The sequence below is a fragment of the Ambystoma mexicanum genome, chromosome 14, assembly GCF_040938575.1.
Source record: "Ambystoma mexicanum isolate Mex_15411 chromosome 14, UKY_AmexF1_1, whole genome shotgun sequence".
Taxonomy (NCBI): domain Eukaryota; kingdom Metazoa; phylum Chordata; class Amphibia; order Caudata; family Ambystomatidae; genus Ambystoma; species Ambystoma mexicanum.
Genome location: NC_090940.1, coordinates 290,814,078 through 290,836,794, shown reverse-complemented (window position 1 = coordinate 290,836,794; position 22,717 = coordinate 290,814,078). Strand labels below are relative to the sequence as shown.

Sequence of the window (22,717 nt, the reverse complement as noted above, 5' to 3'; positions counted from 1 at the left end):
AAACTGTCCCCACCACTTGGATTGTTAGTAGGTGTATAAGGATGATTAGTTCTGCCTTTCCGTAAATTGTAGGGCACTTTTGCCCCGCGTGCTTTAGGCGGCATTTAGGCTCCGAAGAGTAGCGAGGGAGAAAGTAAAAGTAGTAAGCCGAGAGAGCCAATCTTTAGCAATGGCAAGTCGTTCAGCAGTGAATGCGTATAATTCAGGTTAGAGGGTCTATGTAGAAAGTTATTAGTTCCTAGTAAGGATCGAAGGAGATTGTAATCTTCCACAGACTCCCCTAGACTAGGCCGATAGATAATACTTAATTGTGCGGTCAGGCTTACCTTATCCTTCACGTTCTGCATTGGGGCTTAGTAGCTGATGCGCCATCGCGCCAAACAGCCGCACAACAGCCAGTGGGCTTTACTCGGCCGGGCTTAACGCCGCAAGGGTGGCTCTCGGCTCAATATGAGTTCCAAAGATGTCACGTGTTCAGTCACGTGACGTCGCTCGGCTCCGCCTCCTCCAGGAAGCCCGAGGTCTCAGCAAGAGCTGCGTTCAGCTCGCAGTGCTGAGGGGGAGAGTTTCACACGATCCTTCAGCATACAATAGACACACTGCACGGGCGGCTCTCGGCTCAATATGAGTCCCAAAGATGTCACGTGTTCAGTCACGTGACGTCGCTCGGCTCCGCCTCCTCCAGGAAGCCCGAGGTCTCAGCAAGAGCTGCGTTCAGCTCGCAGTGCTGAGGGGGAGAGTTTCACACGATCCTTCAGCATACAATAGACACACCGCAAGGGTGGCTCTCGGCTCAATATGAGTTCCAAAGATGTCACGTGTTCAGTCACGTGACGTCGCTCGGCTCCGCCTCCTCCAGGAAGCCCGAGGTCTCAGCAAGAGCTGCGTTCAGCTCGCAGTGCTGAGGGGGAGAGTTTCACATGATCCTTCAGCATACAATAGACACACCGCACGGGCGGCTCTCGGCTCAATATGAGTCCCAAGGATGTCACGTGTTCAGTCACATGACGTCGCTCAGCTCCGCCTCCTCCAGGAAGCCCGAGGTCTCAGCAAGAGCTGCGTTCAGCTCGCAGTGCTGAGGGGGAGAGTTTCACACGATCCTTCAGCATACAATAGACACTTTGTTATTCATAGTGCCATGACACTTAGGGACTGATTCTGATCTCCTTGTAAAATAAGTAGTGTTATTCCATGATAGAACATCAATGTTCTTATTAGCCCCATATTCTGTGACATTCAGAACATGGGGCAAATAAGAAAAGGTTTGTTTCTGACACAGAATGACAGCTTGCTATTTTACTCAGAGCTCAGAATCAGGCATTGAATGCATCCGAGAACAACTGGCATATATATTAGCCCATCCAGCCTGTTCACGTTTTGTTTTACAGGTATTATGGGCAAAACATACATATAATGTATTATGTTTTTGAGGAGGGAGGACCCAGAGCCCTGAACAGACCATATATCTTAAATCTTTTTGGGCGACATTCCAGAATTGAGCTTGATAACTACTTCAGACATACAATTAATTGACTTCATACATAATTATCGATACGATTATGTTTGCCTTATTATCAACTCACCTTTGGTTAGAAATTTGATCTTAAAAGAAGCAGGATCTCTGCAAAAAAAGTATTTGATATTGTTCTATTTCCCAATAACGACCTTAAAAAAGTGTATAGTAAGAGAACAAAAAGCAGAGATGGTAATGATGGAAAAAATAGTGATCTACAGTCTGTTGCCAGTAATGGGTTCTCTGTGGTGTCTGAAGCAAAGGCTTGCTTAAAAGATATGGAGGAATGGAGGCTGCTGGCCACCTCCCTTAGAGAGTCCATAGAGCAACTAAAATCTACCCAAAAACCCCTTTAAAAAAGGGTTCCACTACCACCTAGTCACCTGGAACACTAGGGGCCACAAACAGTTGCTTAGGGATGATTCTGACTGTATAAAGCTGAATGAGGTTGATTTCATCCTGTTACAAGAAACGTGGGCCACTTGCAAGCTTTATATGGTTACAATATTATAGGTTTACCAGCACTACAGGGTCCGCGTGGAAGACCAAGTGGTGGAATAGCGCTAGCATACTAAATAGAAGAGAGCATTGTGTTGGAACAGAGTTTTATTGTCATGGACTCCTCTATAGTAGCGAGCTTCGAATTGCTTACTAATGCTTCCATAAAACATATCCTGATGTGTAACATTTATTGGAATGCCTGCATTATGAATAATGAACAGCTTGGGGAATTATTTGTAAGTTTTAATGACATATTTGATAGCTGGCTAGACAGTCATCCAACAGGTTCCATCATTATAGCCAGAGATTTAAATGCAGACTGTAACCAATCCAAAGGTGACATCTTAAGGAATAGAATGATTATGCCTAATAGTTCAGACAAGACAAAATAAACAGAGGATGGGCATGGTTAGATTATTGTAAAAGCAGGAATCTGACGCAAGTTTTCAATTCTAAACCCACCTGGCATGCTCGTGGCACGAGTGCAATTTTAGACTATATATTCATGACTACACAAGATACTTGGAGTTGTAACAACCTAGATGTATTTTCTTCCGCTAACGGTGACCACGTAATGCTCGGCATAGCTTTACCATGGGCAAGAAAACATGCAGAAGCTCCACAGTTCTCAATTCAGATAGAAGTAAGCAATAACGGTAAATGTGTGAAGTGATCTAGACACAGGGAATTCAATAGCATCTTGTCCCTAGATTATGAACTTTTGTTTGTTTGTTTGTTTGTTTATTATATTTCTATAGCGCTCCGGACCCGGGAGTATAAGGGCGCTTAGTACAAGTTACAAGGCACAGTACATGGTAATAAACAGTAGTAGTAATTGCTCAACAAGTATACATGATATATGTACATATATATATACAGAATATACAGACAGTAGAGGTAATAGCAACCAATAATGGCAGAAATTAGCCATATGCAATATGTACAATTTATAGCTGAGGACTAACTTGAAGGTTGACTTTTCGTCAGAAGCCACCCAATGGCAAGCTTCCTGAACGATTGGAAGGATTTGGACGCCTTAATATTCAGTGGCAAGGTGTTCCAGAGTTGGGAGGCGAGGACAGTGAAGCTCGAGCCTCCAGCTCTTTTAGAGGTAAATCTGGGTACTGTGAGACATAGGGTATTAGAAGATCTCGTAGTTCTAGGGGAGGATTTCAGAGTAAATTTGTTAGTAAGGTAGGGAGGGGCTAGCTGGTTGAGTGCTTTGTAGGTAAGGCAGAGGGTTTTTAGATCGATTTTATGTTGGATGGTGAGCCATTTACATGAGGTTCTAGTGGCAGAGATGTGCTCGCGCCTGGGAATGTTTAGTGCTGCCCGCAGCGCATTATTTTGAAGGACTTGGAGTTTGCTAATTATCGCTTGATTGGCGCCTAGGTAGAGGCTATTACATTAGTCTAACTTAGATTGTATAAGAGCTCTAGCTAGTGTGAGGCAACTGTTAGAGGAGAGAAATGGTCTACAAGCTCTAATTAGTTTACCTGTATAGGCAGTGGCTGAAGCGGTCGAGTTGACTTGTTTGGCGAGGTTGGTATTAGCATCGAGGTAAAAGCCAAGTGTTTTTACATTTTTGGCAACCGGGATAGTATTACCATTGATTATGATGTTGGAATAGTTTGGACTTAGTTTTTGTAAGTTGTTAGGTGAACCAACAATGAGCAGTTCAGTCTTCTCGTCATTCAGGCAGAGGCCATGTGTGGCCATCCATGCCCGACTGACGGAGAAGATTTCATTGATCCTGGTTACATCAGTTTTGTAGTTCCCCGAGATAGTGAGGAGTATCTGGGTGTCATCCGCGTAGTTACATATGATATAAAATGCTCAACATACTCAGTAAACATATTCCCAGAATATATAGATAACACACTAGTACGTAGTAAAGTTTTTAATGGCGTCAAGCTAGGGGACCGTAAACTCCATAATCACTCATTTAGCAAGGCTGTTAAAATAAAGAAAGCAGCCCTGAGGAAATCCATTCGAAATTTAAAGAAAGAGTCTGGTGATGTAGTGGTGCGTAATTATAAGATCAGGTCAATTAAACAGAAATACAAAAATTCAAGGCCCAGATTGCCCAAAACAATGGAGAGTCGATGCTCAAAGCAATGAGTGTCGCTAACCCACATAAGTATTTGTCCATTATAAATAGCTCGCAAACAGCTCAATATCAACCCAAGCGAATCCTATTGATTCTCAAACATGGATTGAACACTTCAGTGCTCTTTATAAAAAGTCATCAGAATTATGGATATTAATAAATGGCGAAGCGGAAAGCTGGTCCTTGAATTAAACATCTTAAGATATATCAAAAAATCAAAATCCACCTCCACACCTGGACTGAACCACTTATCATTTTTAAGTCTGAAAAGTCATCCTTGTATATGGTCGAAACTCCTGCATATACTTTTTAGCGACATTTGTATGAAAAAAAAAATCCCACAATCATGGAAAATGTCATATGTGTTATTGATATTTAAGAAAGGGGACAGGATGAGTCCGAAAAACTATAGACCCATTACCCTCCTAAACGTTGAGTCCAAGATATTTGCTGCCATAGTCCTGGAGAAACTGACAACATGGATGGATGACAAAGCGGTTTTGGACTTTAGACAGATAGGCTTTAGAAGACACATTGGCACCGATGCGGGAGGTCTACTGTTGTACCGATTAATGAGCTTGGAGAAACAAAAAACCGTTGAACAGACATATGTAGCATCAATGGACTTGACCTCAGCGTTCGACTTAGTCGACAGACCCACATTATGGAAAACTTTAGTGTCTTTAGGTATTGATAGTGGTCTACAGAATGTAATCATCCATCTATACTCTGATACCGTCATGCGAGTGAGGTTAAATAATAAAGGATTACTATCTAACGAGATCACAACGGCCTATGGTTTAAAACAAGGCTGCAGACTGGCAGCTACACTTTTTAAATTGTAGGTTGCGGAAGCGGGAAAAAAGTTAAACTCTATTGGCCTGGTTGGCTTAAAGCTTGGAAGGTACACCATTAGATGGATAGCTTATGCTGGTGATTTTTTATTGTTGGATGGCTCAAAAATAGGCTTGCAAAGATTGATTAATGATTTTGGGGCCTTTATTGATGAAAGAAAACTAAAAATTAATACAACGAAAACAATCATCTTTCACGGTGGAAGTAAAAAGATGACTCCTGCATTCTTATTTTGGAACTGTGGTGGCGTACAGATTAAGAGTCAATCGGTATTAAGATTTTTGGGCTGCACAGTGTATAGTTCTAATCCTAATATGTTTCTGAAAAACAATCTCCTAATGAAAGCAAAAAAAGCCACAAACCAAATCAAGTCTATAGAGAGAAGATTTGGTAAATTTACTTTGGCTCCCTGCATCCAATTCTACAGACTAAAGATTATCCCAAACCTAACTTATGGTATGGAATTTTCACCTAAATCATTGGTGCCCTTTTTGAAAATCCTAGAAGCCTCAATTTGGTGCAAAATACTATTCTTTATACCGAAATGCACTCCCTTTGAAATTATCAGGTATGAACTAGGTTTAACTTCTATTTCCTGCACGATGCATTTAAAAAAAACTAGCATTGCTCAGAAAATGTTTGATTGCAGATAGAGAATCTGTTACGCTCACCTGGTTTCCACAGGGGCGTCGATCAGACCCGGACAGCTGCGGCACCAACGTGATGCGTAGTGCAGAGATGACAGTCTGGACTAGCCCGCCTAATCTCGTCTGCTTGACCCGTAGAAGTATTCTCCTGCAAGTGGAGAAAGGGATTTAGCCACCCGTGGATTTTAGTGATGCCACCCCACTGTTCCCGTTCTCCCCACTAGTCACCTCCGATATCCCCTTTTAGTAACCTCACCTTATGTTTTTAAATGTTGAGCTCTCCATCCTGCGTGGCATGCAGGGGTGCATAGATACCAGTTACTTCACTGGTTTGAAGGTACTGGAGGAGTTCCGGAGGAATATTGACTCTGGGGTTTATAAAGTTCAAAGAGTTCAATATGTCCGATGTTCACTCTTGTTCCATTCCCTTGTTGAATTGCAGCTAAAAATATTGCCTGGAGGTAGCTGATGGCGTTCAGGTAAGAGTCTGTATTACCCAACACTGTCTGGTAAAAGTTGCATGAGTTTAACTTGTTGTTTTCTCTCCCTTTATAGGTGCAGCATAGGAAGATGTGACGTATTAAATGGTAATGCCTCCGGTGGTAAATCAGGTAAGCCTATGGTGGTAACAGTGATTGTATTTGTCGGCTCTCTCGGCTCACCTTGTTAGTTCTTTTGTTTTCCCCCAGGTGCTGGAGTTCGACGAAGAAAATGATGGAGGCAGCACCGAGTCGAAAGATGCTGTGGACTGGTGAGTACGACGCTACGCTGCTGCTGGCAATGCGACGCGTGCTGAAGTAATCTCCGTTCAGGCTCGGAGGCGTGCTGGATCCGAAATCAGGTAAGGAATTAAAATAATGTCCGTGATCTAACCTTTTCTCCTTCTTTCCCCTTTTTCTAGGAGCTCCGGATTCCAGGCGGGCGTGGCAGAAGACTGGATGCTGATTTGCAGGCACGGTGAGCGTTACGCTGCAGAATGCAGAATAACGCGAAGCGTGTGCTGCTGTTCGGGCGTGTTTTAAATAGCCTCCAAAGTAGTTCCAGGTAAGAAGTTCCACAGAACCACACCCGAGTAAAAAATAGTCCATGTAATAAAATAGTCCCATCCAGGCCTCACATTGGCTTGGATTAATTTGCAGCATGGTCTGCATGAGGCAAGTAATGTCTATGAGCCTGGACTGATTTCTAAGATGAGCCTGGCGCCTAAGGCGCCAGGACTGAACCCAAACAGCCCCCAACCGGGGCTGCTGGGGTTTTAATAAGTATCTGGATGCCTGCTCCCAGGGCTGATGGACTCGATCCGGATGCCCGGGGGTAGGCATCATGACAGAATCACTATATTACCACCTGAAAGTAGTAGAAAAGGGAAACTTTAGGTCAGATTTAACAGCAGCTTGCGAAACCATATTGATGAAAGTGGGTTTAACAGTGGAGACATTGTTAAGAAACTATGGGAAAGTCAAAGAAACAGTAAAAGCGTATGATTGGCTAGAAAACAATGTTATACTGCTGAACACAAAGTTATATTCTCAAATAGTCTCATTTTGGAAATGGTTTCCGATTCCTGAAAAATATATAGTAAAATATCCATCGAGGCTGTTTAGGAATAGAATGATGAGGTTCAGATTTAATGTCTTGAGCACTAATGAAATCCTGACAATTCGTGGTTTATATATGCAGAAGGTTGGCTGCAGATTTTGTAATCTAAGAGAGGAAAACGAAACCCTGATGCATTTATTACTGGTCTGTCCTAAATTAGCTCAAGAAAGAACTGAATGTTTCTCAAATTTTGTATTAGATACAGCCAATGTTCATCGAGATAAGCTGTGCAAGGAAATGTTAGATGGAAATCTAACTGCCTTAAAAATAAAAGTGCATACATTCTTGTATAACATCTGCGCTTTAGAATGATCAATTAGGCTGAACCCTTGATACAGCAGTGTTCGTCGCCTGAGGCCTAATATTAAGATGTAAGACTAGGAAGCCATTCTTGACTGATGTAGCTATGTCAAAAATGCAGACATATTGTGAAAAAGAATTTTAAGATAAGAATGCTTAATACGTTAGTCGTACCCGCACCAAAATGTATCCACTTGGGGACAACAATTTGTGAATGCTATAATGAAAATTTTAGAAATGTGTTTAATGTCGATTAGGAAGGTTTCTTGTTCCTATCCTTTTTATTGATGTATATTTATGAATTTTGAAACATATTTGAAATATTTGTAGATTTTGTAAAATTGTAAAGGTTTAAACAAACCAAAACAATAAAAACAATAATAATAATTATGGGCAAAACAAACGTGAGCAAGTTCTTATGTGGGACTAATGGCCTGTAAGCACATGGTTCATAACACTGACAAATAGGACTGCCTTATAAGTGAAACTCACATGGGTGTGCTCTCTATTGTGTTTATATTTGTGAACATTTAACTCTTTTGGTTCCCTACTGAAGTATGTAGTTCCCCAAAAAGCCGACTTTTTTGCATCTCTGCTGTACGCATAAATGCTCTTTTGGAGGGGGTGGGGGTGGGATAGGCAGTTATCCTTTGCCCGACCTTAAGTCCGGGGGGGGGGGGGGGGGTACTTTGGGATGGGTATTATACAAGTTAAAGAACCTTGAAGGACTAAGTTATTTTTGTAAACAACATTTAGTACTGAAGTACAGAAAGGCTGACCGTTGATGTTCAATAACATACATTTTAATGCTGAATATACAGATTGGTTGTATATGAATACAGAACAAATCTATGTTTGATTCTGTCTTTCAGGTGTGGCTGCAATCATGCTCTACTTTATAGTAGTATGTCTTCTTTTTATTAAAATGTAAGTAAAATGTGTTTTGAATTCTCATATCCTGTGTTATACTTGCATTTAATACTGAACAAAATAAAAATATTCTCTTTATTTCTGTGAATACTCGTTGTACCCGACATATTATATGCCTGTCTAGTTCCGGTCTGGTAGTCTCTCTCCCTGGCTCTGCTACTCTCTCTCTCTGCGCTCTCTTTCTCTCCCCGTCTAACTTTCTATGTGGGTGAAAGTTGTGTTGGTAAAAGACAACACAGCTGTTTTTCACAGGGGGGTGACTACAGGAAACTTCAGCAATCTTAGGGGGTTCGCAGCTGTGTGTTTTTGCAAACGCAATCGGTGCAACAAACAAAAAATGAAATGGTGTAATTGTACTAACCTTGTAAACTGCCTCTTATTAAACTTTTACAATGTTCATTTCTATTGATGACTTACAGTACATATTTTAGGCACAGCGCGAACATTATACTAGTCTTGCTGGATAAATCACTTTATAAAAACCTACTCTAACCAGATAAATTGGATATCACTCCAGGATGGGCAGTCTGGTACGCTTCTACACTTCACCTTGTACTCTTTCGAAATAACCCTATGGGAAAGGGCAAGAGAACACATAACTCCAGTGAATGTTCCGGCTTGGTTTGCATAACATCAAGAACAATACGGAACCATAAGAATGACCACAGATCTTTCAATTTGAAAAATATGTCTGTGATCAAATTGTTGTAGGAGTGCATCACTAAGTCCATAACGCACACTGGGCTTGGTGCTCGTTCCATTTTTGACAACTCTCGCAAGCACATTACAATGTTTCCAGCATTGAACCATATATACGGATACCTTTATTAATTTATTTTGACATTGGTTAAGCGCACTTAGCCCAGGGACATCACACAGATTTGAATATGAGCACAGAATGGCTGTGCGGTTGCCTTTCTACATGCAGAGTTTTAGCCTAGGGGTAATATCATGGTTGTGCACATACTCAGTTCCCCAGGTACAGACAACTTCAGATAATTAAACAAATATACTTATTATATATAATCATTATTATTATTCATATTTATATAGCGCTACGAAGCCTCAGGTATCGGAGCACTCCTTATTATCACCCACAGTGTGTGGTGCTCATTTATTGAGCTTGGAAGAATGAAAGGCTGAGTTTGGCCCTGTCAGGATTCAAATCTGTGTCTGCAGGCTCTGCACGGACCTCAAAGCGAGTGCTCTACTCGCTGTGCTATGTATGTAGTATAATGAACACACATAAATATATACATATATGAGGAAGCACAAAGTCATGCATCATATTGCCTGTGAGATCATTTTGTTGACTGTTTCCTTGCAAATGTGATACATTTGTGGCACACAATGAACTTTCAAGACCAGAATACTCCTGCACATGCATGCAATCAGAAACACAGATTAGCCTATTCAATTGTCATGTCTATCAAACACACCATGGAGACAATGGGGTTCTAAAATCCTTTGTGTCTGACCACTGCTGGACACCCTCTGAGGTAGAGACTCCAAAAGACTATTCAGAGAGAGTAAATCCTGGTGGATATTTGAACTGAACACCAAGACACCATTTGATCGCAACACGGATGAGGAACTTAATGTTTTCCTCAAACACTGTCCTTCCTGACTACTTCTAGAGCGGGCTATTAATCAGACCCCATTCATGTTTTCAGATTTTTCATGACTTGGCTTTTTAGAGTATTTTCATTACTTCTCCTGCACCCTCTTTTTTTACATATCTGGGATACTTAGGTGTACCATTTACCCTACCCCTTTGACCTTGGTCACTTCTTCATCACTACCTAGAGTTCTTTCTCGCATCAACCAGTAGTTTGTTGCATGCACACTTCTAGCTTTTTTCACCTTGTGAGGGCTTCTCGCATACCCACCCAGGTCAAACGCCTCTTCCAAACCATCCTGCAAAGTTTTTGCCTTAGCTGTGGGTCCAGCTCTGGCTTGCTTGGGTTCTACTGATATTTCCTATGTGTTTAGCTCCCTGCCCACTTGGGCTCTTCTTGCTTACTTTTCCTCATCCCTTCTAGATCATTCCTCCTCTTTTCCTCCGTCTCTCTGGAGTTACTGTACTAGGATGCCTTCTTCTATTCTATAAGGTGATCATAGCGCAGCCATTTTCTATCCAGATCTCAATGAACCCGGAGCCTTCTTAGGTGAAGTAAATTCTGTGAAATCACAGACATCCATTATAAACCACCTCCCATCTCTTGAGGTACGGACCAGTGGATTAAAATGATGCGAACAGTGAAAGCAACAGGAAATTTGCTGCACAAGACAGCACAAACATGTGCTTCTCCAAAGTAGACCTGGTTCAAACATATGATGTTGTGCTACAAAAGGCACAGAGTGCCGTTCCCCAATTAAACACGTACACAAAGCAAACTGAAGAAAACACTAATGGTGTCTAGCACGCATAATACCTTGCAAAGAGTCATGTTTCTATAGCCGTGTGATACCGCGATATATCAGAATACAGTCTTAACTAACTACTGCTAACTGTGCAATACAAATAGATATCAGGATAGCATGTCTCTCCCGCGCGGGCTTTGGGCGTGGGCCACAAGCGTGCCAGCTTTTCCGTGCAAGGGCTTTACTGCACCACAAAGCATAGCAAGGGAAGAGAGGTTGCCCAGGGGACGGAGGGGTAGGGAAGGCATGGGTAAATAGTATTGGTGGGGGGCAGAGCTGGGGATGGGGCAGAGATGAACATGGAGGAAGGTGTGGACAGAGACACAAATCAGGAAGGTGGGGAAATTGAAGCAGAGACAGCCACTTGAATGAAATGAGATGGACACATGAGTTGCTGGTTACTTTTTACTATTTCTTTAAAACATATCATCACAGGCACAATATTTTAGAATGCTAAGTAGAAACCAGCTATTAATAACCCGTTGTTTCACTTTGGTTTTAGGGGATCAGCTGAACAATCATTTGTAAGTTAATTTCATATTTTTTCTCCTATGCATGTACTGACTTATAAAAAACATCCAATGGAGCTATGGGCATAACTACAGCTCTTAATGCCATCTTAATTTAAAACAATGTATTTAAAACATGTGTTTATTGCAATTATGTGACTTACCACTGCACCAGGGCCAAAAGGGAGCAGACAGACCTTGCACTAGGTTGGCTGCTTACGTGCCAAGAAAGGAGGCAAACAGATGACTCACCCATGTAAGTTTGGAGCAAATTCTCCATGCTCCAGTATTCATCACGCAAGAATCATAAGTTGTGCAATGCACCTTGCCTCCATTCTTGCCCTAGAGCACACATATTAAGCAGAATGAATGGTCCATTTGGTAGTCGCGAAACACCGTTCAGTTTAATCACCGCAGAAGTCCATGAACTCGCAATATTTAACTCAGATTCTGACTAGTCTTAGATACGTCTTCAGGGTAAGAACAGCAGAAACACTTCATAGGAAACATCACGAGCAGGGTGTGGCCATGGCTGAGTTATGGCTGTGTTAGGATGTCAAATACCGATTCATGGTTTCTTTAGGGCGCAGGTAAAAACTGCAGTCATTCTGATAGCAGTGCAATACTGCCATGCTACCGTCCCGTCATACTACGAGTTTGGTGGTGAAGTGGAGGATTTACCTACCAGCAAAAAGCCGGAAGTGAATCCGTAATTTTCCCTCCAAAAATCAGCAAATAGGCAATATTATGGGGGGTGGAATTACAGCCTGTGGTAATTCAGCCGAAATCCCCATGGACTCCAAAAATGGGGACTTACACCATCCTCCCACCACTTGTAATCCTGTGGTAAATCCACGAGACAAAGTGGTGATAATGGCAATCGAGTTTGGTAGTAAATCGGCACAATTACCACCAAGCTCATAATGAGGCCCTATAACTGGTAAAATGACATACATGTACCCTGGACCTGCCCGTGTATTATGTGTTTTATGTGTAATTTTGTTCCTTTACCAAACAAAGCAACAATTGCCCTACTGTATCACGCTGGTTAGGTGCAAAAAATATATAATTCTCCATTCGGGCTGTGTGTGTTGGTGCCCATCTTACATTGGTGTTATGCCAGTGACGACGTGCCTCTTCTACAGCACTGAATGCCCAGGCAGGGGAAGTTTCCTCACTTACATGTAAAAGTATTTCCATGCAAAAGTGTAAATTCCTTGTCCTCTTGCTCATCCGCCATTACAGTGCAGGTGGTAGGTGTAGCGTCATCCTTTGGAGAGCTCAAAGTGTGGGGTACCCTCCCCGGGAGGGAATATGTTGAATATTCCCTCCTGAGAGATCTCAATGGTACGGTCCACAATTCTCAGTCAAAGGAAGGCTGGGGTGGCAGATAGAGAAGCTTGCAAAGATGCAAGCAGTTGCGAAACCTACTTTATAGATGCACGGTACTCATCCTGCAACAGGGAAGTTGCATGGGGAGAAAAAGAGGGCATCTGTTGTACCCTAACAGGATTACAGGAAATCAAACAGTGTGTGCAATGTTCTTTAAGGGCATGGGCACTCAGTGGAATCTAGGGCCGGCGCCTAGCACACCACAACCAATACTGTTTTTAACACGGGGAAGTAGTGTTAAACTTTGTGTACCAATGTGTGCTCCATGCCAGACATACAGGTAATGTCCAGCTTAACTATTAATTCCAGAAAGAAATTTAGAAGGATACTTGAGCTCCCAGATGAAGCATCACTCCAGTCTATGCTATTAGCATGCGGTCACTTTATGCTTCAACATGTACCATGGGAGAGGAACTGTGCCATAAGGGCCAGCACTTATTGTGAGGAATCATCAGCTAGTGAAGCAGGAATAGACAAAGAAGAAACAGATATGGCTATAAAAGGATTATAAAATATTGAAAATCAGGTAGGATCAGTGTAAAAAGAATTTAAAAAGTATAGTTAGAAGCAAACACGAATGTGCTGTATCGTTGAGGGGGTGAGGGGAGCACTCAATTGGTTATGTGTACCTATTTGCTTAAAGTTTATTAGCTGGACATTTTACAGAAATAAAAGATACATTAAATGAGCTCAAGGTTAGTTTTGTGATTGGTAGGATTGTGTCGTTTTTTATGAAGATGGCACGTAAGAAAAAGAGAACAGAAAAACAATATGTTTTCTTTTCTTTTGCCTATGCATTGTATGTATTGTAATGTTTTGTGAAATGTTGTTATAAATAAAATATATATATATATATATTTATTTTGTAATTAAAAATTAAAAAGAGGCACATATTTTCCTGGATACAAAAATATTAAATTATGCAGTTTTTCCTGAACATGTAGTGGCCACATTTGAGGTTAATAAAGCTTGTTCATGTACCATTTTGTAGTTATGCATCCCAAACACAGCGAAGCCAGGTAACAAAGCTAAAGGCCCATTAGAAAGGCATTATTGACTGCCAGTAATCCAATCAGCACATATCGAATGTTTTTGATGTGTGATGTGGTTTGAAAAAAAGAAGGAAGAATGTGGGATTGGTCATGTGTATAGATTTGTAAAATAAATATGGAAACATTCACATGATAAAAGTTTGGATAATTGCGTTTGTAAGGAACATGACAAATGAACAAAATATTTGTAAAAAATGGAAAACAATACCTTTACAGTAAAGAAAATCAATCTAAAAAATAGAACGGAATAGAAATGATATTTACTGTACTGAAAGGTTACCTGACATTTTTAAGTAAAAAGGTGAACTTAGAGCTACATTCGTAGGACAACATGAATGCATGGAGTATCATGGAGGCACAAAGTCATTTCGCTGAAAATATTATGCAATGATGTTAAGTGCCATGTTGTTAAGTGCCATGTGTTGACAGTACTCAATATCCACAAAAGTAATTGTTGGAGGGTGAAACAATGGACTACCACTATCTATAAGTGGAAAACGATGCATGTTATTTTCTGTGAAGTCTTCATGATGCATGTGCCCATCACCTGAGGGTGGACGGGCTATGTTCTCTGATTTCTCATACCTTCAAGCTTTCTGAGTGATGGACAAGTCTAATGTGTGGCTGCATGCCTGCTGTGTAGAAATACTTCAGGGGTGGTGTGGTAATATAGTTTCTGCTACCCCTTGCTTAAGGTTAGGGTGTCTTCTGTTAATCTAGCCCCAGCTGTGCACCCTCACGGCCCACCGTCTCTGACGCATGAAACGTAGTTCTGTAGACTAATTGCAGGACGCTGCACCTGCTGCTTCTCCAGTGGAAGGAGCACCCCATTGTCACGCCCCAAGTGCTCGGGCTGAGCTTTCGGTACCCCATTCCCAAATAGGCCTTTGGTAGCGGGTTTCTGTGTAAAATGACTGGATAGCTGTCGATGCTAGTAGTGTAGTGCAAGGCTGACGGCCTTGGTAACAAAAACAGTCTAGCATTTCAAGGTAACGCAGTGCACTAGATACTGGGGCGTCATGGGTCATGGGGATGCATCGTTATTACTGAACACCATTTACTGGATTCTGAGATGTGGTATTTTTCTTGCACGTGACTTGGGCTACTTTTTTGGAGGTGTAATGGAACGCCTTCATTGCCTTCCTAAAAGAGGCCAGGCTGGAAATGGCTCAAATCAGGCTTGAGCTGTGTTAGGCAGAAACCTGTGCAGTTCCCATAGGGACCACTGCAAAAGATTTAAGACTACAGGTGTTTGGCAGTAAACCCACTTGGTAGCAGTCTGTACCACACAGATTTACTTGGTAGCTGTGGCTGAGCAGTCAGACTTCCCTCAAGAAGAGTTAGGCAGTATATAGAGTATACACAATAGGTACAGAGATACAGTAGCACAAGCAAACACTGACCAGAGCTTTGGTGTAAAAGTATATAGTTATTTATTTAAAGACACACTTGTAGATTACACTAGCACAAAGAGAAAAGTAAATTCAGCACACAGTCACTATTATATATATATAACCCTAATTACTTATTAGACAAGCCTTAATGAGAAACACCACTTATTTTCAGACAGAGGTGGGCGCTTAACATAAAATGGCACGCTAATAGGTTATTAAAAAGGGAGGGAAAAAGGCAGAGTTATGGAAGCACACAAATTTCAATACTTTTAAAAGAACCACAGTAAGGCAGGATAGGCAGAGTTCTACTGGAGAGCAAGGAAGTCAATTGCAAGGCCCAATCTTGGAGAGAGCAAGCAGAAGGTGTCTAGGTTCACACAGTGGGGTTATGCCCAAAGAGTCTTGTAGATAGTTCAAACACAAAGAATGAAATTAAAGTCAGGAAAAGTTAGCTAGGTTGTCCCAGGCCAGCCCAGGTTAGAAAGTCGAGGCTTTACTGTCACCCCGAACGATCTGTCGCAAGGAAGCTCCAGCGGGGCAGTTGTTCCTGGCAGCGGGTGCAAGTCGGTGTTTTGTCCAGAGGAAGAGGAGGTCTCACCGTGGAGGAAAGATGAAGGTCGTTGCACTGCCAGGGAAGAAACCAGCCGCAGAGTTCTTCAGTTAAAAGGTACTACCTTTCTCTTCGCGGTAGTGGTAAGCCATGGTATTCTGCTTGCCGGTGTGCTTGGCACGGGCAAGGCGGCCACGAGATGCTCCAGGAAGGTGAAAAGAAGGCAAAACTGGTTATCCCCACCAGTCAAAGGAAGAAGACTCTCTGGACTGGAGATCTCCTCTGTCATCAGGAAAAGTGGTGAGACCGTTCAGCAGGGCGCCACCAGTGGTGTCATCGTTGCAGGTCGGCTCAGCTTCTCCCTCCTCGGATTCTTAGGTCCTGTGGCGACTTCTGAAGTTCCAGTCCCCAAAGCTCTTCTTTTATGCAGCAAACCCCCATTCATTCAGCCTAGCTGTCAATCAAACATGCTAAGTGGTGAGCCGGCCGGCTCACCACTTGGGCCAATCACACAAGAGTGTGACTTGAGTTGCCAAGGCAACTCATTCCAGGGTGCCTAAACCCCCTCCCGCACCCCCTGTGGTACCCAGACAGAGTGGCACCACTTTTGGCGACTTCTGTGGAGAAGCCTGCCAAAAAGTGGAACAAAGGGCTCGACTTGGGTTGGAGTCACAAAAGAGAACACAAACGCCATTTTAGAATCGAGTTCTGGCAAAAAATACCAACCGGTGAATTAATATTAAATAAATAAACCGGCGGTATGTTCGAGGCTATAGGAATTAAATAATTAAAGTTGGTAGCCTCGAACAATGGGAAAATCCCATAGAGATATATTCGCGGTCGAATATAAAAAGTAGTATCCACTGCCACCAGCCAAAACTCCATCAGGGGGGACGGAGACGTGCCCCCTCGAACAACAGACCCGGGGTCAATCGAATTGCTCCGACCAGTACATCCACAATATGATGGTTTGTACTGGTTTCTGTTCATAATTTGGGACTAGTAAAGCCAATGGTGACTTTACATGCCCTGGGAGACAGTAGTCAGTCCCAGGGTATGGAGTCTATGTTTGGGGGTCGCTACGACACCTCTGGGTTACGGCACAGAGGGTGCTGTGTAACCCACATCAGAAAAACATGAGACCCTATGGAGTAAAAGACCCCATAGCCCATAAAACACATGGAAAGACAAAGGAACACCTCAAATCATGTCTAAGAGTGGGAGTAAAAGAGTCTCACTCTTAGCAGGAGAAAAAAATAAACCCCAAAAATCCAACAAAGCTGCTGGGGGACTCAATAGGTTTGGGAAATTAGCCTTTACAGATAATTCTCCCTAACACTCGCCCCCCCCAGACTAAGGGACAGGAGGATTTAATCCACTCCTGGATGAACCTCATACCTCTAGTCGATGACATACATCCTAGAGAGTCCATCAGCATTTTGATGGTGACACCCTGTAACGCTCACCTGAATCCCTCGGAGGCGCGGGTCTGGTCTGGGCGTTCTCCGAACCTTCCAGAGTCACTCGCAGGTCTTTGGCACCACCCTGGAAGGGCCCCCTCCTTACTGTGATCTTAATCTGGAGAGTGCCTAATCTGCAGGCAGAGAAGAAACAGGGGTTAACGTCTGCCTGACGGGGTTTCGGCCCTTTCCCCTTCCTGACACTCCTACGACTTCCCTAGGCTGCACGTGCTCACCTTAGGTAAGTAAAAGCGGCGCTCTCCATCCTGCGTCTGTGCAGGGGCGCTGTAGCCAGTTACTTCACTGGACGATAGTTCAGCCTTTTATTGCAGAGGTAGAGTCCAGAAGGCAAGACCGTCGTTAGCTGCACGAACGGTGAGTGCCTTATTTGAGTCTTTATTGTCCTTTCAGAATCTTGCCTCTTTGCAGGTCCGGTATGCTGATCCGGTAAGTGGAAAAGTCCGGAGTTTTTGCAGGTAAGCAAAAGGTTCATCTGAAGTTAAATGCACTTTTAAATGTCTTTTTCCCCTTTTCTTTCAGGTCGCGGTGCAACCGGCGATGAAGACTGATGCCGAAGGATCGTGCCGGAGGACCACTTGAGGCACGTGAGTAGAAATGGAGTCCTGAGCTCTAGTAATGTCCTTCTTGTATTTTACAGGTGCGGACAAATGACGCAGAACGGAGCTCGCGGAGACCGTGGCACAGGTAAGCAGATATCACAGAGTTATCGCTAACCTGTATTCTTTGTTGTTGCAGATGGCTGGAGAACGAAGAATCGCGGCACGAGGCCTTGGAAGGCACCGGAAGGTGGTAAGAGCAGCTCTGGTATTTTCTCGTGCTACTCTAATGTTCTCGTTTTCCTTTTCAGATGTCACGGAAGGCTGGAGCTGGATTTCAGGAAGGTAAGTTGAAGATTGTTCTGTTTTCAGGTGCAGAAGAAGAAGATCAGCTGGAGCCGACACGGTGAGCGTCCTGCTGCTATTGCAGAATAACGCGAACCACGTGAAACCAATCGGGTGTGGTTTAAATAGCCTTCAGTAGTGCTTAGGCATCTTCTTCCACAGCCTCCAGAGGTAAGAAAAGAGTTCCAGTATGTGGTTCTTGGGAGTGGTGCTGGCCCCACCCAGCAGTTAAAGTAGTCCCAGCAGGATTGGATGAAGAGTTCATCCTGCTGGTAGGAAGGCAGCATGGTCTGCAGCTGGTAAGTCCACATAAGCACCAATCCCTTTTATATGAGCCCGGCTCTTCCAGTGCCGGGACTGGGTCCCTTTATGAGCATGAGCCTGGCGCCACTGGCGTCAGGACAAGGTCCAAAAGGCCTCTACGGGGGCCAGCTGGTGCCTGGAATGAGGGTCATGACCCTGCTTCCAAGGATGTTCGGCTAGGTCTGACACCTTGGAGGCAGTGGTCATGACAGCACCCCCCCTCAAGGCCCCAAATTGGTCTTCCCCGGAGGCTTTGGTTTGTTGGGGAAGGTCCGATGAAATTTTCTGATTAGACGAGGAGCATGGACATTTTCTGAAGGTTCCCAAGATCTCTCCTGGGGGCCATACCCTTTCCAATCAATCAGGTAATACAGTTTTGACTTGAAAAATTTAGAATCCAAGATGTTTTGAACCTCGTATTCGGTTTCTCCGTCTACTTGGATTGGCTCTGGAGGTTTAGTCAGACGGGTTCCGGGTTGCATAGGTTTCAGGAGTGAAACATGGAATACAGGGTGTATTTTCATCCGAGTGGGCAATTCTAATTTAACTGCCACAGGATTTATCACAGCCGTGATCGCGTAGGGTCCTAAGTACTTTGGGTTAAAGGTGCGTGGTCCTTTTAGAGATAGATGTTTAGTAGACAGCCAGACTTGGTCTCCTACTTGGTACTGAGGGGCCTCTTTCCGATGTTGATCAGCACCTTTCTTATAAGATTCTTTGGCTCGTTGAAGGTGTGCGATGGCTTCCTTAAATGTTTGAGTTATGGTTGCATGAAGATGGTCCACAGCGGGTGTTCCTAGATCTTGAGGCGGATCTAAATTAGAGGTCCGAGGATGAACCCCATACAACAGGAAGAAAGGGGTTTTACCTGTTCCGGTATGTATTGAGTTGTTGTACGCATATTCAGCAATCCAAAGAATGTCCCTCCAAGTACCCTCTGATTGTTGTAACATGCAACGAAGATACTGTTCCAGAGTTTGGTTAGTCCTCTCAGTCTGTCCGTCAGTTTGAGGGTGGTGGCTGGTAGAGAGTCGCACGTCAATTTGTGCAAGACGACAACAACTCCTCCAGAAATGGGAAATTAATTGGCTCCCTCGATCAGAGATTAGGACTGAAGGGAACCCGTGCAAGCGAACAATGTTTTCAAGGAATTCTCGGGCTAGAATGGAAGCTGTGGGTAATCCTTTCGGTGGAACAAAATGAGCCATCTTTGAAAAAAGATCCACAATTACTAGAATTGTATTATATCCGGAACAAGGGGGTAAATCCGTGATAAAATCCATTGAGAGGGTGTGCCAAGGGCACGGTGGAATGTCTATCGGATGCAGTAGCCCAGCTGGTTTTTCTCTCTGGCTCTTGTTTTGTGCACAAATGCCGCATGAGGCCACAAAGTCTTTGATATCCTTTATCCAGGACGGCCACCAGAAATGTCTTTTAATTTTTTCGGAGGTTTTGGCTACACCCGGATGTCCCTCTATTAAGGAATCATGATAGCAGGTGATGACCTGTTTCTGTAAGTCATCACACGGTAAATAAAGTCTGCCTTGGAAGTATAATAGATCTTGTTCTATCGTAAAATCCTTTCCTTTCTGCAGCCAAGTCAAGGAATCTTCGGGAGTTATTACTTGCTTGATCTTCTTTTTAAGGTCGTAAAGAGACATTGTGTTGATGACTCCCAAAATCTTTTGTTCGGGGATTATGGGTACTGGTTCTGGATTAGCTGCGAGTTCGTTAACACCTATTCGTGAAAGGGCATCCGCTTTTCCGTTTTTGACGCCCGGCCGAAACGTTATCACAAAATCATATTCCGCGAAAAATAAAGCCCAACGGAGATGTCTTGAAGATTGGGCCTTGGCTGACTTCAAATATTGGAGATTACGATGATCAGTAATTACAGTGACAGTGTGCCGGGCTCCTAGGAGATAATGCCGCCAGGCCTTAAAGGCGGACTTGATTGCCAGAAGTTCCTTGTCCGTGATTGTGTAATTGATTTCCGGGGCCGAAAATTTGCGGGACCAAAACCCCACAGGGTGTAATTGGTGTGTTTCAGGATCTCTTTGTGACAAAACTGCCCCCATTGCAAGGCTAGATGCGTCGGTCTCGACGATATAAGGAAGGTCTGGACGAGGATGTTTCAGGACTGGAGCAGAAATAAATTTGGCTTTCAAATCTTGGAAGGCTTGTTCGGCCTCTGGAGTCCACTCAAATTATTTGTTCTTTTTTAGGAGAGCCGTGATAGGTTGGACTATTCGGGAGAATTCAGGAATAAACCTTCGGTAAAAATTAGCGAAGCCCAACATGCTCTGTACTCCTTTTACCGAAGTCGGAGACGGCCATTTGGTGATAGTATCCACTTTTCTTGTGTCCATGTGAACACCGTTGGGTGATAAAAAAAACCCAAAAATTCGACTTCCTTTACATGAAAGGTACACTTTTCCAACTTAGCAAATAAACGATGGTGGCGAAGCCTCTGCAAAACTGCGGTGACATGTCGTCGGTGTTCAGCTTCTGAGGAGGAGTATACCAAGATGTCATCAATGTAGACGACTACACAAACATCAATAAGCTCTCGGAGAACGTCATTCATAAAGAACTGGAAGGCGGCCGGTGCATTACATAGTCCAAAAGGCATTACTTGATACTCGAATAATCCGTATTTTGTGCGAAAGGCCGTCTTCCATTCGTCACCCTCCCTGATTCGTACCAAGTGGTAGGCTCCTCTGAGATCTAGTTTTGTGTAAATGCAGGCGCCCTTTACTTGGTCCAATAATTCGGGAATCAGAGGCAGCGGGTACCTGTTTTTGACTGTAATCTGGTTCAGGGCGCGATAATCTATACACGTTCTCAGGTCACCTTCCTTTTTCGGGACGAAGAACAAAGCTGAAGAAGCTGGAGATTTTGAGGGACGAATAAATCCGTTAGCCAGGTACTGGTCCAAGTATTGTCTGAGGTGAAGATTTTCTGGCTCAGTAAGAGCATATATTCTACTGCACGGTGGAGTGGATCCGGGTATCAGGTCTATCTGGCAGTCGTATGACCTGTGCGGAGGCAAGGTGTTGGCCTGATCTTTCTGGAAGACATCACTAAACTCTTGATATTCAGGAGGCAATTGGAGGTTCTCGGAAGCGATGGCTGCCAGCCTGATGTCGGGCGGAGAATAACAAGTTTGGGCGCACTCTGGAAACCGGATTACCTTGGCTCGCCAGTCGATCTGAGGATTGTGTTTTTCCAACAAAGGAACTCCTAGAATTACTTGAAACTGCGGGGCCTTGATTACATCAAACACGATTCCTTCCCGATGTCCGTCCTGGCAGAGCAGCGTCAATTCCACGGTGGTGTGAGAGACTGGTCCGGAAACTATTTCTGTACCATCCACTGTAGTGATTACATCTTTTACCAATTTAGGACATAAAGGAAGATTCATCCTAGCTGCCATATCTTGATCCACGTAGTTACCGATTGATCCGCTATCAATGAATGCCTTAATAGCATGCATACGATCTGGTTGGTCGGGGCTTATGAGGACCATGGGCAGTACGAAATGCGAGGTCAAGGAACTGGTTTTTACGCTCGGCAAGCGGACCTCTACGCTTGCCGGGCGAGGTCGTTTCCCGATTTTTGTTGTTTTGCATCCTTTTCGGAAGCTCCCAAGGCTTTCTTGACCGGTTTCACTGAACAATCTCGAAGGAAGTGTCCAGACTTCCCACAGTAGAGGCACAGCTGTAACTGTCTTCGCCTTTCTTGTTCCTTTTGAGTTAAAGGTCCTTTCACGATGCCTATCTGCATGGGTTCCACGGAATCATTTCCTTTAGCAGGGTTTTGAGTCTTTGAGAACGCCCTGGTTTCAAATCTGGAGCGATCGGCCTTTCTGTTCTGTAGTTGATAATCTAATTGAACTACTAAGTCGATATAATCGGAGCACTCTTGCGGAGGATTTACCACCTGTGCTAAGACATCTTTAAGTTCTCCACGTAGCCCCCTGTGGAAAAGCGTGATCCTCTTGTCTTCAGGCCACCTGGTTTCAACCACCAGTCTGTTAAAAGATGCTATGTACGCCAGGAGATCTTGGTTACCTTTTCTTAGCGATAGGAGTTCATTGTCCAAGGCCTGCCCTTGTGAGTGTCGTGCGAACAACTTTTCCATACTGGCCTGAAAGTCTTGGAAGTTTTGGAGGATCGGATCATCCTGTGTCACTAAAGGAATGGACCAATCAGCCGCATTGCCACTAAGATAAGAAAGTACAAACGCTACTTTAGCTTGGTCAGTTGGGAATGCA

General features: G+C 43.6%; 1 protein-coding gene across 1 annotated transcript in view; it reads left to right on the top strand.

Annotated features, from left to right (window-relative positions):
• LOC138527289 (galectin-3-like) overlaps window positions 1-22,717 on the top strand; it is a 116,419-nt gene that overhangs the window by 11,046 nt on the left and 82,656 nt on the right. The window contains exons 2-3 of the mRNA XM_069638372.1: window positions 8,398-8,452; window positions 11,382-11,403. Coding sequence (XP_069494473.1) covers window positions 8,412-8,452; window positions 11,382-11,403 — 63 coding nt within the window. The 5' untranslated portion in view covers window positions 8,398-8,411. The remainder of the gene's footprint in view (window positions 1-8,397; window positions 8,453-11,381; window positions 11,404-22,717) is intronic.